Below are 18,063 nucleotides of genomic sequence, written 5' to 3'. Positions count from 1 at the left end.
GTCAACATGGTATTGCAACAAAAATGAAATTACCAAAGTTTGCTGGAAGGGAAAGTAGTAAAATAATGATCCTGAAATCCACTCCAAAGGAAATGAACGGGAGGTAGGACTTTGCTGAACTCAGCTCTGGATTGGAGGGCAGTTGTTCTACATGACAATGCTGACCATCACCAAGGCCAGCAGCATCATCAGAGATGAATCTCACCCCGGCCACTCCCTTTTCTCCCCTCTCCCATCAGGCAAGAGGTACAGAAGTGTGAATACGCACACCTCCAGATTCAGGGACAGTTTCTTCCCAGCTGTCATCAGTCAACTGAACCTTCCCATCACCAACTAGCGAGCGGTCCTGACCTCCCATCTACCTCATCGGAGACCCTCGGACTATCTTTAATCGGACTTTATCTTGCACTAAACGTTATTTCCTTTGTCTTGTACCTGTACACTGTAGATGGCTAGATGGCAGTGTAGTTGGGACATGTTGGTCAGCATGGGCAAGTCAGGCCGAAGGGCCTGTTTCCTTACTGTATAGGTCTATGACTCTCTATTTCATTGGATATTCTATCCCCTAATTATTGCTCGCTTCCATTTACTTCATCTCTCCACCCATGCTTTGTGACCTTTCACCAATTGCCAGTGGGTCAAAAATTCATTCCAATCTCCTCACGGGTGCAGAAATATGCCCTCAACTGTGTCACGTCAATGGAATTGACATCCAGAGTGGAATCCACAGTACAGCCAGCACTCCATTGTGCATTTAGTGCAATCAGTCAGCAACACAAATCTACCTTCAGGAGTTACATTTCTCCTCATCTGCTTCTCACACTTGTTTAGTTTAGAGATACAGCACGGAAACAGGCCCTTCAGCCCTGAGTCCACACCAACTTGTGATCCCCGCAAATTAACATTATCTTGCACACACTAGGGACAATTTACATTTATACCAAGCCAATTAACCTACAACCCTGTACGTACGTATTTGGAGTGTGGGAAGAAACCAAAGATCTCGGAGAAAACCCACGTGGTCACGGGGAGAACGTACAAACTCCGTACACACAGCACCCGTAGTTGGGATCGATCCCGGGTCTCTGGCGCTGTAAGTGCTCCAGATCTCATCAACATCAAAGTTTCTAATCCCACCTTGTGTCCAAGTCAGTCCATGGAGAATTGATTATGTCCTGTTTATTACAATACTGGTGATATGAGCATTCATTTCTAACTATTCAGGGCTGATTAAAAGTTCGCTCTAGCAATACAAACTATCTGCAGACGTTTCCTTCAGACATCCTCCACACATTCATTTCCTTCGAGCCAAAACGCATACCAAAAATAGACCAAAATAATTAGACAGAGGTTTGGCTGAAATTTGTATTAATTTGTTTCAAAGAGTGTCATAACAAATGTAATATTCTAAACTATAAACCCCAGGAAGTAGTTGGATTACATGTATGTCAAAAAGGGAAGAGACTAACTCACCCATACGGAGTACATCGCCTTGTTTAACTCGCACTGGAGTGCCGGCCTTTGATGCCATTAAGACCCGTTTTCTTCCTTTGGTTTGTGGGGATCCCACAGCCTGGGCAGCAACTCCTGGTTCTAAACAGATGAGAGAATTCTTGTTTAATCAAATTATAGTGGCACGGTGGCGCAGCGGTAGAGTTGCTGCCATGGATGGGGTGATCTGTATGGGAGCATCCTGGACAATACAGCTCACCCCCTCCATCACACACTGGTCAACCTGAGGAGCAGCTTCAGCAACAGACTGGTTCCACCAAGATGCAGCACAGGATGCCACAGGAGATCCTTCTTCCTTGTGGCTATCAAAGTGTACAACTCCTCCCCCTTCTGTCGTGGGGCAGACTGACTGACTCCCCCCCCCCCCCCCCCAATCTTTGCACACCCCCAATCCTTTCCATTCATCACTTTAATTTCATGTTTCACGTATCTTGTGTTTCTATGACCGTTGGCAGATCAATTTCCCCCCTGGGATAAATAAAGTTCTATCGGATCATCTCATATCGTATCATTACAGTGTTTATAGCACCAGAGACCCAGGTGTGATCCTGACTACAGGTGCTGTCTGTATGGAGTTTGCATGTTCTCCTCGTGACCACGTGAGTTTTCTCCAAGATCATCAGTCCAAAGACGTACAGTTTAATCGGCTTGGTATAAGTGTAAATTGTCCCTAGTGTGTAGGATAGTGTTAGTGTGCAGGGCGTGGACTAGGTGGGCCGAAGGGCCTGTTTCCATGCTGTATCTCTACACTAAACTAAATCATAACTTCTATTTGAAACTCTCGCAATGTTTGTCTCTAGTCACAATAACTCTTTCCTAGCAGGGTGTAAAATCAGTGTGTGCTAACCAGTCAGTGGAAAGACAATACATCATTAGAATTGAGCCGTCCACAGTGTACAGGTACATAGCAAAGGAAATAACATTTAACAATAAAGTCCAGTAAGGTCTGATTAAAGATAGTCCGAGGATCTTCAATGAGGTAGATCGGAGCTTAAGAACACTCAAGCTGTTGGTAGGATGGTTCAGATGCCCGATAATAGCTGGGAAGAAACTATCCCTGAATCTGGAGGTGAGTGTTTTTTTATTTCTCTCGGTCATTCCCTATTGCCTGATGGGAGAGGGGAGAAGAGGGAGTGACCGAGGTGAGACTCAATCTTGAGTATGCTGGTGGCCTTGCTGAGGCAGCTTGAAGTGTGGATGGAGTCAATAGAAGGGAGGTTAGTTTACCAAAATCATTGTGCCTCAATGATTTTGTTTGAGGTCAGAGTATCTCTGGAGAAAAGGACTAGGTGACATTTTGGGTCGAGACCATTGTTACACTGCTCCTGTGTCCAAACTCATCTATAAAGTGGTTGGAAAATGAGGAAACATTTTAGGAAAAGCTGACCTCTTTTTTATCTAATAATAATTGTCTTGTTTAAAGTGTTACATTGATGATTTCCTAATCCTCAGATGGATGGACTGTTAAATACTTCTATCAAAGTATATATTTTTTGATTTGATCTCTGACTCTGACCTAAGCCTCCAACAAAAATAATGTCAGATTGGGCATTATAAAGCATTAGGGAACAGCCTGGGAATGAAGAAGGGTTTCGGCCCGAAACGTCGCCTATTTCCTTCGCTCCATAGATGCTGCTGCACCCGCTGAGTTTCCCCAGCTTTTTTGTGTAGCCTGGGAATGAAATTGTTTCTGATTTGCTCTTGTTGGCACAGGGTGTAAACTGGTATCCTCCCACTAGCTGTGCATCGGTGAATAATGTGCAAACTTACCAGTTAGTTTAATAACTGTTGACATAGTTGCTTGTCCAATTTCATTTATTGCCGTACAAGTGTACATTCCTTGATTTGTGACTCTTGCATTCGTCAGCACCACAGATCCATTCGGCAGTAGAACGGAATTATTCCCTAACAGACCATCTTTTTTTTGCCAAGTAATCTTTGGTTCGGGAACACCTGTTCAAACAAATAACAAAATAAAGACTCTCTGGATACAGAAAACTCGTATAATCTCAGAACAGCACACTTATAAAACAAAGCTTACAAGCAAAGCATTGTAGTTAGCACCATATATATCAACAGAGGGACTTGACAATGTTATAGAATGGAACATAATTTAATCTACTTATTTTTTTAAAGCCACATGGAATACAATGCAATGCATTAAATAATCGAAATATTGGTGATTAAGTTATAACAAGTTATCAAATTGATAAGCAAATTAAAGGCACAGCAATATATAAAGAATTAGTAAGAAAGACTACAAATTATATACTGCTTTTTATATCCTTAGCAACATGTCCCTGTGCTTCATAGAGTCATAGAGTGATACAGTGTGGAAACAGGCCCTTCGGCCCAACTTGCCCACACCGGCCAATATGTCCCAGCTACACCAGTCATAGAGTGATACAGCACGGAAACAGGCCCTTCAGCCCAACTTGCCCACACTGGCCAACATGTCCCAGCTACACTAGTCCCACCTGCCCACGTTTAATGATCATGAAGTACTTTTAAACTGCAACTTGTATTGAACTATGCATTAATGAGAAAATCAAATAATCTGATGGAAAATCAGAAAAATATTATTCCATTGTTTCACGAGTCAGTAACTCAAGGTAATAGAAATCTTCAGCGAAAAAAACAAAAGGTGAGAAGAATATATTTTGTGCGGGTGATTGTTGTGGCAGGTCTGGCTCTCTGCTCAGAAGACAGTTCCCATTACGTTTGTGAAGAAGAGAGGAGCTAGGGAGGAAAGAACAAACTGGGAAAGCTGTGAAGATTGAGACCAAATGCAGATGATATTCAGAGGTTCATGAGACACTTCATGTGAATCCTGCATTAAATTGCTTAAACCAATAACACAATTCTCTTCTATAACACACCACACAAATAACTCTTCAGTTTTATTTACCTTCAACTGGGCAATGAATGATAATTGTTGCCCCAACTCTGGCCAGTAAATTGCTTCCAATGACAGTTGCTAAGTGCCATATTGTAAGGTTTGTGATATTTTCTCTGGAGAATTTGATGGTTGGGATTTCTGTTGACAGATCAATAATACAGAAATTGCATAAGTTACAAAGCTGCAATCAATGAATGTTGTCGCACATTTACTTTACTTTAGTTTAGTTTAGAGATACGGCGGTGAAGCAGGACCTTTGGCCCACCGAGTCCGCACCGACCAGCGATCCCCACACACTAACACTATCCTAAACACTAGGGACAATTTACAATCTTTACCGGTCAATTAACAGACAAATCAGTATGTCTTTGGAGTGTGGGAGGAAACCGGAGCACCCGGGGAAAACCCACGTGGTCACTGGGAGAATGTACAAACTCCGTACAGGCAGCACCTGTAGTCAGGATCGAACCCGGGTCTCTGGCGCTGTGAGGCAGCAACTGTAACCAATTCTTCAACTCTTTTAAGCCAAACACAAATTTACCTGCTAATTTAAATAAAAGCATGAAGAAAGGCAAGCACAACTTCATTAAATCACTGCAAGACTTTTAAAAGTTGCTTTTTAAATTGAAACATTGGTGGGAAGTCATTATGTTAAAGTTAGAGAGGGTGTATTGGGGAATGATGAAGTTATGCCCACTAACAATTCTCACAAAATGTCCACACTTGCTACACATTCACCAGTCTGAAGTGTGACATCTGAAACACTTTGTATTTGTATAGCATCGACACATGGTCAAACCTCACAGGATTATCTTTGTTTAGCCTTGGCTCAATGCGCTGGTCTTTATATTCAGCAGCTTGCGAAGATGGCAACTTTGATTCAAGTCCATCTAACTTGCGTTAAGTTTTAAGAGAGGAAAAAGTATTTTGTGGGATCACATTGCTTCAGCATTTTCCTGTACCTGGCCTACACTGAGCAATATATGCAGTAATTATGTTGTTACAATGAGGACTGCTACCTGCACTTGTTGGCGATCATCACTTTTCATCACTTTTGATACTGACTTCTGTTCAGTTTAAAAATTCACCCAGACCTTCTCTTCCTTTCCTGAATCTCTCTGTGTTCGTCTCTGGAGACAGATGTGCCACACACATATCTTCTATATTCCCATTATCTCCCACAGTTATCTCCACTTCACCACCAGTAAGGCTGCCTTCCCTTTTTCTCAATTTCGCCATCTCACCCATGGTCAAAATGAGACTCAGCTCTAAGGGTTCAGAGATACGTTCCTTCTTCCTTTGTCACAGTTCATGCAAAGTTCACACACTTACGTAACAACTTTTATTCATAGTATATCGCTGGATATAGACAAATGAACATTTCAGCCATCACAATCGGTGGACTACTTTCTCATTTGTAAATGGCAACATGAAATTAATTCCTAAGTTGATGAAATGGTCCCTAATATATGTGGGTATACACATAGTCACACATCCACATACACACACAGTCTCCCGCACACACAAACACACACACATATTTATTTAAATATATATACATACACACACATTTAGAAAAAAGTGTGTGTATATATATAAAAATATTCATATATATATATATATAATAATATATATATATATATATATATATATATATATATATATATATATAAATATTCATATATATATATATATAATATGAATATTTTTAAGAACCCATGGAATTTTCTGTTAAATAGTTCTAGAAAATGACTTTTGAAATATAACCTCGTTAATCCAAATATCAACTTACCTGAATACAATAATAATGAAGTTTCACTATCTGCTCCAAGTTCATTGGTAACCATACATCCATAAAGACCTGCATCTTGCCTTGTGACATTCTGGACTTCAAGTCTTGCAGATTCTCGCAATTGTATCCTGCAAAATGTACAAGGGAATTTCAAACAGAAATCCAGAACAAGAGAGAACGCAAGCTATCCAACTCATCCTCTCAAAGAACCCGCCCATCTTCTGAGCCACAGAACCTGGCCTCATGAATACTATCCTTTGGTGAACTATCTCGTCTCTGCTACTCAGAGAAGTTTATCCATCACATACTTCCATTGTAAGCTACAAATATTCACCATAAAATCAGATTATTCCACAATTACTGCCATGCAAAGTAATGTAGAGACATTTACAAACTGCAATAAAAAGAGTAAATGCTGGAAAAACTCATCAGGTCTGACAGCATCTGTGGAAAGAGAACCAGGTAACATTTCATGTGTGGAACTCCTCATCATGACTAGTCAGGATTGATCCCGGGTCTGTGGCACTGTAATGCGGCAACTCTACTGCTGCGCCACCGTGCCGCCCAAAAAAAGCCGCAGAATAACTTGATGAACTGTACACTGCAAGGGCCAGGAAACGAGTGGGTAAGATTATCTCTGACCCCTCTCACCCTGGGCACAAACTTGAAGCACTTCCCTCTGGAAGGCAACTCCGGACTGTCAAAGCCACCACAGCCAGACATAAAAACATGTTTTTCCCCCACGAGCAGTAGCTCTACTCAACGGCCAAATGTCTGTAGCCTCCTTTTGCTGTGGTATTTTATTTTATTGGTCACATGTTTAAATTATATTTTAGTTCTAATTGTCTCCTGTATTTTGTGTTGTTATCCTTGCGAGCAAAGCACCAAGGTAAATTCCTTGTATGTTTTAGTTAAGAGATACAGGCCCTTTTGGCCCACCAATTTATTCAATTCAATTCAAATTTATTCAATTCAATTCAATTGTGAACATTTCAAATCTGTCGAAAGCCGTGATTGAACCTTCTGCAACCTGAAATATAAACTCTTTTTCTCATTCCACAGATACTACCTGACCCATTGAGTATTTTCATCATTTTCTATTTCCAATTTCTTTCAGCTAATTTATGCCTTACAGTCATGTAAAAAAAATCGACTTAGATGACCTACTTAATCGTCTAACGGTAAGATGTACAACCTAAAGTCATCCGTGCATGATGAACACACAGTGAGATTGCTATTCATTATTTCAGACAAATGCTATGTTGAAATACTAATAAAATCCTGTTTATTAATGTTTATAGATATGTTATATGATCCTCTGAAGCCTGGTTTATATAACCCTGAACAGCAGAATGCAGTAAATGACTGAATTTTATCTTGGGATTAAAGAAATTGCAAATCCTAGTTACCGAACAGCAGGACTGTTATTGAGAAACGGAAACCAAATGAGTGTAATAAGATTAGTCAAGGAGATACTTAAAACTGAAATAAGACCTGCAGTCTGCCCAAGGATTCAGTAAAGTGCAGCTCAGTAGTTGGGGTTTCAAGTGTATTGATAGTAAACATTCCTACATTTTAAAACTACAGAGAAGTCACAGAGAAGATGCTGCCTGACCCGCTGAGTTACTCCAGCACTCTGTGAAACGTCACCTATCCATGTTCTCCACAGATGCTGCCTGACCTGCTGAGTTACTCCAGCACTCTGTGAAACATCACCTATCCATGTTCTCCGCAGATGCTGCCTGACCCGCTGAGTTACTCCAGCCATCTGTGAAACGTCACCTATCCATGTTCTCCACAGATGCTGCCTGACCCACTGAGTTACTCCAGCACTCTGTGTCCTTTTTTTTCACGTACGTTTCATAGGGTGATGATTTATGGACTGCAATTTTTAAACCTGCAAACACATTCAACGAATTCCCATGGCTGTTATCAGATGGAATTCCAATCTGGATTGGGAACAACACCTTGTTTGGGAACTCCAGAGCTGGGCTTTGTTGGAAAGGAGTGAGAAAGTACAGATGCGGCTGACAATAATGTCGAAGACTTCCTTCATGCAGAAAGTTACAGAACCATAGTGGAAGCCTGAGCCAAAACAATCATTCTTCAACATCATTATTACTATATTAAATATAACAATCTTAAAACATTAACTGTAGATGATAAAATGAAACATTTGCATTTACAGAAACTCTTATCAAGCAGCTGGAATTCTCTCTGAGCTTTTGTTGCGTGCTAACCAGTCAGCTGAAAGACAATACATGATTACAATCGAGCCATTTATAATGGCCCTTAACGTTATGATAGTACCTGACAAAATAACCTTCTCCAGCAGCTCGTTCCATACACCCACCCACTCTGTGTAAAATAGTTATGTCTCAGCTTCTTCTTCAAACTTCCTCCTCTCACTTTAAACCTATGTCCTCTGCTTCTCGATTCCCCTACCCTGGGCAAAGGTTTCCATGCATTTACCCCATCCATTCCTCTCATGACTTTGTGCAGTGATATCTGCTTCAATGTGAAGCATTTCAGCAAAACTGACTGAACATTTATTGCTTTGAATGAGAGTCAAGAGTCAAGATGGTTTATTGTCGTGTGTCCCAGATAGAACAATGACATTCTTACTTGTAGCTGCACAACAGAATATGTAAACATAGTACACTGTAAACAACATAATAAATGAGAAACACAAGTTTAATGTGTGTAAATATATATATATATATGTGTGTGTGTGTGTGTATATATATATGTGTGTGTGTGTGTGTGTGTATATATATATGTGTGTGTGTGTGTGTGTGTGTGTGTGTGTGTGTGTGTGTATATATGTGTGTGTGTGTGTGTGTGTGTGTGTGTGTGTGTGTATATATATATATGTGTGTGTGTGTGTGTGTGTGTGTGTGTGTGTATATATGTGTATGTGTGTGTGTGTGTGTGTGTGTGTGTGTGTGTATATATATATATATATGTGTGTGTGTGTGTGTGTGTGTGTGTATATATATATGTGTGTGTGTGTGTGTGTATATATATGTGTATGTGTGTGTGTGTGTATATATATATGTGTGTGTGTGTGTGTGTGTGTGTGTGTGTGTGTATATATATATATATATATATAGATGAGTATGTGCGTGTGTATATATATATATATACACACACACACACATACACACACACACACACATGGAAATAAACAAATAATAATATTGCAAAAAGATTATGAAAAAGAAAATGAAAACTGTCCACCTCAACAAACTGAATTATTCATTCTTGGTTTGAAGATAAAACCCAACATTACAACTTCAGGCACAATAAATGACACTGTGTAGGAAGGAACTGCAGATGCTGGTTTAAACCGAAGATAGACACAAAATGCTGGAGTAACTCATCGGGACGGGCAGCATCTCTAGAGAGAAGGGATGGGTGACGTTTCGGGTTGAGACCCTTCTTCAGACTGCCCCGTCCCACCTGTCCCGCTGAGTTACTCCAGCATGTTGCGTCTATCTTCCACATAAATTACAGAACTTGCTAAACATATCATTGCCATAAAAATGATGCATGGGTTTGCTAAATATCTCTCTTAGTCATTGCTAGGCTTGGATACAGGTATGTGAAACTTTGCATGTATCCACTATGGAAAATAAAACAGCTCAATTACTTTATTCATTTTGAATGGATATCCAGGTTTTTATTAGCAAAGTCAATTTACTATGTTGGATAATATCCAAATATTACTGTAATGAATATTGTTGCTTTTAATCTGTAAACGTGAGGATCTGCCAATATTGGACTGACCCAAATATTTAGCTAGCAGATTCCTAGGATACTGTACAGGTTACTGGTGTGTAGGTCAGAGTTTGCTGCATACTTAAATGAAAGAATGATCGTCTACAGTTCTCACGGTGACCTTGTTGGCTGCAGCACGCCACACTTCTTATATTCACATGTGAAACTCATGAAGGACAAGAAAAGTAAACATTTTAAACACGTTTCAAAAAGATATAATGTGAGGCCACTTTCTTGCGCAGGTAATTTTCTTTTGTGACTTCTCTAATTGTTCTTACGTTGCCGATGCAAGGAACTGACGACAAGGCACTGTTGCAACGTTTAGGAAACATTTAGACAGATACGTGGATAGGACAGGTTTAGAGGGATATGGGCCAAATGCAGGCAGGTGGGACTAGCGTAGGTGGGGCATGGAGCAGAAGTTTATTGACTGAACATCCATAGTAGAGATGAAGGCACGGGGCCTGGTAAACGGAAATCATTAAAGATTTATTCTCGACTGATTCCATCTCTCCAGAGATGCTGCCTGTTCTGTTGAGTTACTCCAGCATCTTGTGTCCACTGTAGGTGAGGCATGTTGGTCGGTATGGGCCAGTGTGGGCTGAAGTTTCCACTCTGTGATTCTATGACTTTATGACACGTACATGCAGAGTATACCTGTCTTCCTTGCAATAGCTGTAACAAAAGCTTCCAGCTCTGATTAGAACTATTCCTACTTAAAACCAGCCGAAAGTCACCACAGCTGTGTTCACTTAGATAATAGTGATGGTAATTCTTACAAAAATAACAGGAGTTTAACTAAATTAATGTCCAGCTGTATTGAAATGCAATATTTCCAGCATTCAGGTGAACTCTAAAGAATTGGCACATGCCACAGATACTGTAGACACTAAGTGCTGGAGTAACTCAGTAGGTCAGACAACATCTCTGGAGAAAATAAAGAGATGATATTTCAGGCTGGGACTCTCCTTCAGTCTGAAGAAGGGTCCCGACCCACAACGTCACCTATCAAATTTTCTCCAGAGATATTGTCTGACCTACTGAGTTACTCCAGCGCTTTGTGTCTATCTTTGGTATAAACTAGTACCTAGTTTGTTTTTTATGGCACATAACATGTATCAATGTCAGTTGAATTTACATTGTGGAATAGATGAAAAGGTATCAGGCATCCTTGTAACAAGGGGCTTTACAAACCCACACTCACCAACTGAGTTGAATCTGACGGCAGACTTCGCTAAGCAGAAGATAACTCGGATCCTTTATTGCTGACTCCAATAATTCATGCTACAATATTTACTAAAGGCTATAGATGGTGGAAACAAGTTGCTCTGATAACTTTGTAAAATGACAGTGGATAACGTTCACCACATTTACATTCTAGCATGTGTAATAAACAAAGGTAGACAAAAATGCTGGAGAAACTCAGCGGGTGAGGCAGCATCTATGGAGCGAAGGAAATAGGCAACGTTTTGGGTCGAGACCCTTCTTCAGACTCACAGATGCACAATAAGCATTTGATTTCACAAGCTTTCCTACAATTACACAAATTGTGTCATTAAAGATCTATCGGTCTTTTACTGAAAGATGGGGAAATTAAAGATAGTTGTAACTAATGTTTGCACGGCTTCCAGGAAGCTTTGTCGTGCCCGTCTCATTTGTACAGTAGAACATAATGTAATTGATGTTCATGATGAATAGTATGACTTATGAGCCATCGTGAATACCTGTGGAACACACCACAGTTAACAGATATTAATATACAGTGACATTAAGTTTGTGTACCTTGCGTTAAATTTCAGGGGTGCACCATCCTTTGTCCAGTAAACGTCAGGCTCAGGGCTGCCGGTAGATTCACAGAGGAATGTGACACAGAGCGTGTTACTGGCCAGGTATGCCACGGTTCCCATTGCAACACTCATGTTTTTCTGAGGCAGGAGAGGAAGCTGTGTGTTTCTCAATATAGCGGGAGGCTTTTGTTTCTTCCTGTGTTGATGTACATCCTTAACTGTAGAAGCTTCGGATGTATTCGGAGCCTTATCTAATAATTTGGAGTTGGATGCGTTATCGTCGGTTGGGACTTTCCATTTCTCCACCGTTGGTTGGGGTCGAGATACTTCAGCGGCCAACTGGTGCATCAGCTGTGAAGCAAAATCTTCAGGTATTTCTCCAGACTCAATCCTGAAACTTATATTCCGTAAGATCTCTTCAAACTGCTTGGTATCCATACTATAAGCTCCCTGGGATATAGAGCGATCAGGATGTTTGTTATAAAACTCTTGCGAGTCAAACAACTCTGCAAAACTAGCCTTTCTTTTCGAAAACAAATGATTTCCAAGTAGGCGTAGGAAAACGTGATCATTTGTCTGACTATCATCCACAGATAATTCATTCTTTTTGCTCCAACTGTACCACATTTTGCTTATTTGGGTCCATTTATCCTCCAGCCTGTTGGATTCATTGTGATTCATCTTCTCTGGCCCAATGCCTTGTCTCGTCTTAGCTTTGACGAAAGAAGGCGGTTCGATTAACTTGTTATCATCACCAATCAACTTGAGGACAAAGGTGTCCCGAGTGGGTCCTGCAATGCAACTGTACACACCGATATCCTTTGCTTCAAGCCTGTGGATTTTCAGCGATCCTGATTTAGTAATTCCAATTTGTTTTGTATTTTGTAGATGGTGGCCATCTCTTTCCCATTTGATCAGTGACTTCTGGAATCTCCTCACTGGACATCGGATGACGATGGAGGTTTTTGGAAGGAGGTAAGCTCGGCCTCCAATGCTAAAGTGAATCCGTTTCTCTTGCCTGGTTTGTATGTAAACTCTGTGAATGCCCAGGATCTGTGGCTCACGAACAGCTTGCTTTTGAGAAACATTGTTCTTTTTGTCCTTTCTAACCTCTAGAAAATACACAAATATATGTTAAAGAATTGTCTAGAATGAGACTTACATCTAAGACTTTAATATACAAGAATTATCTTCAATAGCAAAGTGGCGAAAATGTTGCATAATTTTTGATTTATTTTTATCAAGAAGACTTACTCTTAGACCCTTGCCTAAAGATTAATGCAATTTACTCGGAAGCAACCAAACACCATCTCAATATTGGGTACACAGTGGTGCAGCAGGTAGAGCTGCTGTCTCACAGCGTCAGAGACCCACCTTCAATCCTAACCTCAGGTGCTGTTTGTGTGAAGTTTGCACGTTCTCCCTGTGACTGTGTGGGTTTTCTCTGGGTGCTCCGGTTTCCTCCCACATCCCAAAGATGCACAGGTTTGTAGGTTAAGTGACCTTCTGTAAATTACCCCTAGTGTGTAGGGAGTGAATGAGAAAGTGGAATAACACAGAACTAGTGTGAACGGGTGATCGATGGTCGGTGTGGACTCGGTGGGCCAAACAGCCTGTTCTAGGCTATATCGCTAAAATAAACTAAACCAATTAAGATAGCATATAACCAGTTGATTACATCTGATAACCAACGCGACTTAAAATTCGATGTTATTTTAAAGATGACTGTTAAAATCTGGTCCCAGATTACACAAATGTTTTCTCACACATCGAAGCAAAAATGGGAAATAATTAAAAAAAGATGAGGTAGATAGAAAATTAATCTATCCTTCTCTCAAAGGGGATAAGTTGGACATGGGGCCAAACCCAGTCCCTCTGGGACTGTAATACAATATTCATGCATCTACCATTATCTATGAACATTGGCCTCGATCAACAGTGGGGAAACTATACTGGATTATTCCTTAGCTTCTCTTGATTTGGTTGTTAAAGCATGTTAGTAAGTGTTTTTTTTTAATGACAGAGGTCTTAAGGTGAAACAGGGACTGCACATAGATAATGAGGTGGGCAAGGATCACTGGAATAGTGCTGTGAAGGTTTCAGTTAGGCATGAACCTGGCAGTGCTCAGCAATTCAGACTAAAACCTTTCTTTCACACCCCTGCCTCAGTAAAACTCTGCAATGAGGAGAAATTGATAAGAACAAGATATATGGAAAAAGTTGTGGAGTTTCAGATATTTACGTCTGGGATCTATACATGTGAAGTTATTCATGTGTTTTTTTAAACGTAAGCAATAGCTCTTAAAATCTGTTGGAACAGTTTCAAGAGTTGGACCTTGCAGACATTTGGCACATGAAGGCTGGTCATCATCCAGGAAAATAATTGTCAAGCAACACAAATCTGTTTTACTTAATGAAAAGAACATTTTTGTAGCTCTGAATGTTTTAACATCTGTATACTGTATGATTGTTACAATGAACACATGGGGTAAACTATGAAACAAGGCCACTTTTCTGTGGGACCATATCACACTTTAAACCCTTTGCTCAATCCGTTTAGAAGGATGAGGGGGCCCTCATTGAAACTTACCGAATGGTGAAAGGCCTGGATAGAGTGGACGTGGAGAGGATGTTTCCACTAGTGGGAGACTCCAAGACCAGAGGCCATAACCTCAGAATAAATGGCTGTAACTTTAGAAAGGAGATGAGGCTGAGTTTCTTTAATCATGGGATGGTGAATCTGTGGAATTCATTGCCACAGAAGGCTGTGGAGGCCAAGTCATTGGGTATTTTTAAGGCGGAGATTGAAAGATTCTTGATTGGTACGGGTGTCAGGGGTTATGGGAGAAGGCAGGAGAATGGGGTTAGGAGGGAGAGGGAAAGCTGGAGTAGACTTGATGGGCTGAATGGCCAAATTCTGCTTCTAGAACGTATGAGCACCGTTGTCATTGTCTAAAAATAACAGAACCTTACTGTGGTCTAGAACACAAAATTCGGTTATTTTGGATAATTTTGTTATTTTTCTGTGTGCTTCTGCAATTAATGTTAAATATTTATTTGGGTGAACACTTCAGGTGTCACTTACAGAAGTCGGCCACTTACTATTGCAGGCAGGCATGGTGCAGGCTTGAACTGCTGGAGGTCTGGGGGCTCCATTGCATGAGACCTGGTCTACCGTGACCTGTTGCCCAGCTGTGGAGACTGTCTGACAAAGCCAATCTCTGCGCTGGAAACCTTCCCCACAGCTCACAGAACACTGCAAACACACAACGAGAAATCTCGAGTCTTCACAAGAACACTTACATTCCACACAATTAATGATAGGTTGAATTAATGAGAGGAAGGGTTAGTTCCACAGAAACAGATGGGTCTTTAAAATTATTTTTTGGAGATACAGGGTGGAAACAGGCCTTTCAGCTCACCGAGTCCGCACTAACCAGCGATCACACTGAACACTAGCACTATCCTACGCACTAGGGACAATTAACCTACAAACCTGCACGTCCTTGGAATGTTGTTGAATTATTTGTGTATTATCCAGAAAGATGAGATTATGTAGATGCACAGAGTCTCTTGTCTAGAGGTAGACACAAAATGCTGGAGTAACTCAGCAGGACAGGCAGCATCCCTGGAGAGAAGGAATGGGTGACGTTTCAGGTCGAGACCCTTCTTTAGATGCTCTTGTCCATAGGAGGGGAATCGAGAGCCAGAGGTCGTTGGTTTAAGGTGAAGGGGGAAAGATTTAATAGGAACTTTTTCATGCAAAGGATGGCGGGTGCATGGAACGAGCTGCCAGAGGAGGTAGTTGAGGCGGGGACTATCGCATCATTGAAGAAACATTAAGACATGTACATGGATAGGACAGGTTTAGAGGTATATGGGCCAAATACAGGCAGGTGGGACTAGTGTAGATGGGGTTTGTTGGTCGGTGTGGGCAAAGTTGGGCCAAAGGGCCTGTTTCCACACTCTATGACTCTAACAGGTGAATGAGGGTGTGGTCAGTATAGATGGGTTTACAATGGTGATTGTACTGAAGGATCTGGTTTCAGTCGATGTTCTGTGGCATTTCATTAACTGATAGGTGAAAGGTTTCTGCAAGGTATGAGATCATATATAAACCACATACCAACAAGAAACATGAAGGCAGAGAGAGAGAGAGAGAGAGAGAGAGACAATAATCCAACACGTATCTGATTGAACGGGTTTATGACTGTACCTTGGACCATTTCCCCAATGCCAGTTGTGGTGGGCAGTCACCATCACCACACGGTTGCTTCATCTGTGGTTTGTGCTCAAGACAAAGCTCGTCAGGAAGGCTGGCAGAACTTCCATCAGTCAGGAGCTGCCTGCATTGGACCTTGCGTGACTGTAAACCTCCTCCACATGTATGTGAACACTATTAAAACATTTCATGAGAGGTGACCTCATCAGAAGGAATGCAATAAATGTTGAACTTTCTCATCATCCTTCTAAGGACATTAAAGAGCAAATATCAAGATCAATAAATTCAAAAAAGAGATTTAATAACCTTTAACTGTCCAGGTTTTCCAGAGAAGAGCAAACAGTTCCACCTGTCTCCACAAGCCACAATTTACTTTTTCACTTTAGTTTAGAGATACAGCGTGGAACTAGGCTCTTCGGCCCATCTAGTCTGCACTGACCAGCGATCCCCGCACATTAACACTACCCTACACACAGTAGGGACAATTTACATTTATACCAAGCCAGTTAACCTACAAACCTGTATGTCTTTGGAGTGTGGGAGGAAACCGAAGATCTCTGTGAAAACCCACGCGGTCACGGTGAGAATGTACAAACTCCATACAGACAGCGCCCGTGGTTCTCTGGCGCTGCAAGCACTGTAAGGCAGCAACTCTACCGCTGCGCCACCGTGCCGCTCACCTAGAACAATGAGTCTTTCTTTCCAATAAATGTGATGTAGCTGATTGTAAGTCACTGCTCATCTCTGTCTTGCCTCTCAACAACGTTTAGTTGCACATTCAATGTCTTTCTGAGCTCTGTGCTTCACAATAATATTTGTTAACCAGCTAAAATAACGTTAAAATAACTCAGCGGGTGAGGCAGCATCTCTGGAGAGAAGGAATGGGTGATGTTTCAGTCTGAAGAAGGGTCTCGACCCGAAACGCCACCCATTCCTTCTCTCCAGAGTTGCTGCCTCACCCGCTGAGTTACTCCAGCATTTTGTGTCTCCAGCATCTGCAGTTCTTTCTTACTATATAAAATAATAATAATTTTATTTTTGTTTTCAAGCACATTATCAAATAATTGTCAAAGCCTCTGAACACGGTAAACGGTTATGGCAGTCAGCTGAGCAAGAGGTAGGTATTAGCAGCCATCATTTAGACTTGACTTGTCTTTAGATTTTAGAGGTACAGCACAAAAACAGGCCCTTCGGCCCATCGAGTCCGCAACGACCAGCGATCCCCGGCATTAACACTATCTTACACGCATCAGGGACCATTTACAATTTTTCAGAAGCCAATGAACCTACAGACCTGTAAAGGGCCTGCCCCACTTGGGTGTCATTTGCGCGACATGAAGCATGGTGAGGCGTGATGGCGTATGCAGTAACGTGCGGTGGCGCGCGGTGCCCCAGGATTTTGGGATGCTCAAAATCCTCGCGTGCCATCCGCGTGACGTGCAAATGATGCCCAAGTGGAACAGGCCCTTGAGTCTTTGGAGTGAGGGCAGGGGAGGAAACTGGAGCACCCAGAGAAAACCCACGTGGTCACAGGGAGAACATACATACTCCATACAGACAGCACCCACAGTCAGGATCAAACCCGGGTCTTTGGCGCTGTGAGGCAGCAATGTTACTGCTGCACCACTATGCTGCCCTTGTTGGCATGTCTGTGGGAAAGGCCCTGTAGATTCACGATATGGTTGGTCTTCACATAGACGGTCTTGATGGGGGCAGCTGCTGAGTTATGTACAGATCTAGTGGGTGGGGGAGAGGTTAGTGTGGGTGGTGTCATCTTCTTAATGTGACTTCCTCCATCCAATCTAATGCTCTGAAACTGGGTTTCCACACCTTCAAATCAACAGGCAATTGTCAGTGTTTCCACTGAAGTTTCCACAGAAGGCTGTGGAGGCCAAGTCAGTGGATATTTTTAAGGCAGAGTTAGACAGATTCTTGATAAGTGCGGGTGTCAGAGGTTATGGGGAGAAGGCAGGAGAATGGGGTTAGGAGGTAGAGGGAAAGCTGGAGTAGACTTGATGGGCTGAATGGCCAAATTCTGCTTCTAGAACGTATGAGCACCGTTGTCACAGAT

The 18,063-nt window shown here is 41.6% G+C and overlaps 1 protein-coding gene across 1 annotated transcript in view; it reads right to left on the bottom strand.

Annotated features, from left to right (window-relative positions):
• Positions 1–18,063, bottom strand: part of LOC116991698 (ADAMTS-like protein 3) — a 272,285-nt gene that overhangs the window by 19,424 nt on the left and 234,798 nt on the right. Inside the window, exons 19-25 of the mRNA XM_033050541.1 lie at positions 15,987–16,166; positions 14,873–15,026; positions 11,766–12,882; positions 6,204–6,331; positions 4,421–4,549; positions 3,283–3,465; positions 1,474–1,593 (exon numbers count right to left, since the gene is read on the bottom strand). Of these exons, the coding sequence (XP_032906432.1) occupies positions 1,474–1,593; positions 3,283–3,465; positions 4,421–4,549; positions 6,204–6,331; positions 11,766–12,882; positions 14,873–15,026; positions 15,987–16,166 (2,011 nt within the window). The remainder of the gene's footprint in view (positions 1–1,473; positions 1,594–3,282; positions 3,466–4,420; positions 4,550–6,203; positions 6,332–11,765; positions 12,883–14,872; positions 15,027–15,986; positions 16,167–18,063) is intronic.

The sequence above is a fragment of the Amblyraja radiata genome, chromosome 34, assembly GCF_010909765.2.
Source record: "Amblyraja radiata isolate CabotCenter1 chromosome 34, sAmbRad1.1.pri, whole genome shotgun sequence".
NCBI lineage: Eukaryota > Metazoa > Chordata > Chondrichthyes > Rajiformes > Rajidae > Amblyraja > Amblyraja radiata.
Note: the sequence above shows the minus strand (reverse complement) of the source record. Positions and strands in the feature narration are given on the sequence as shown.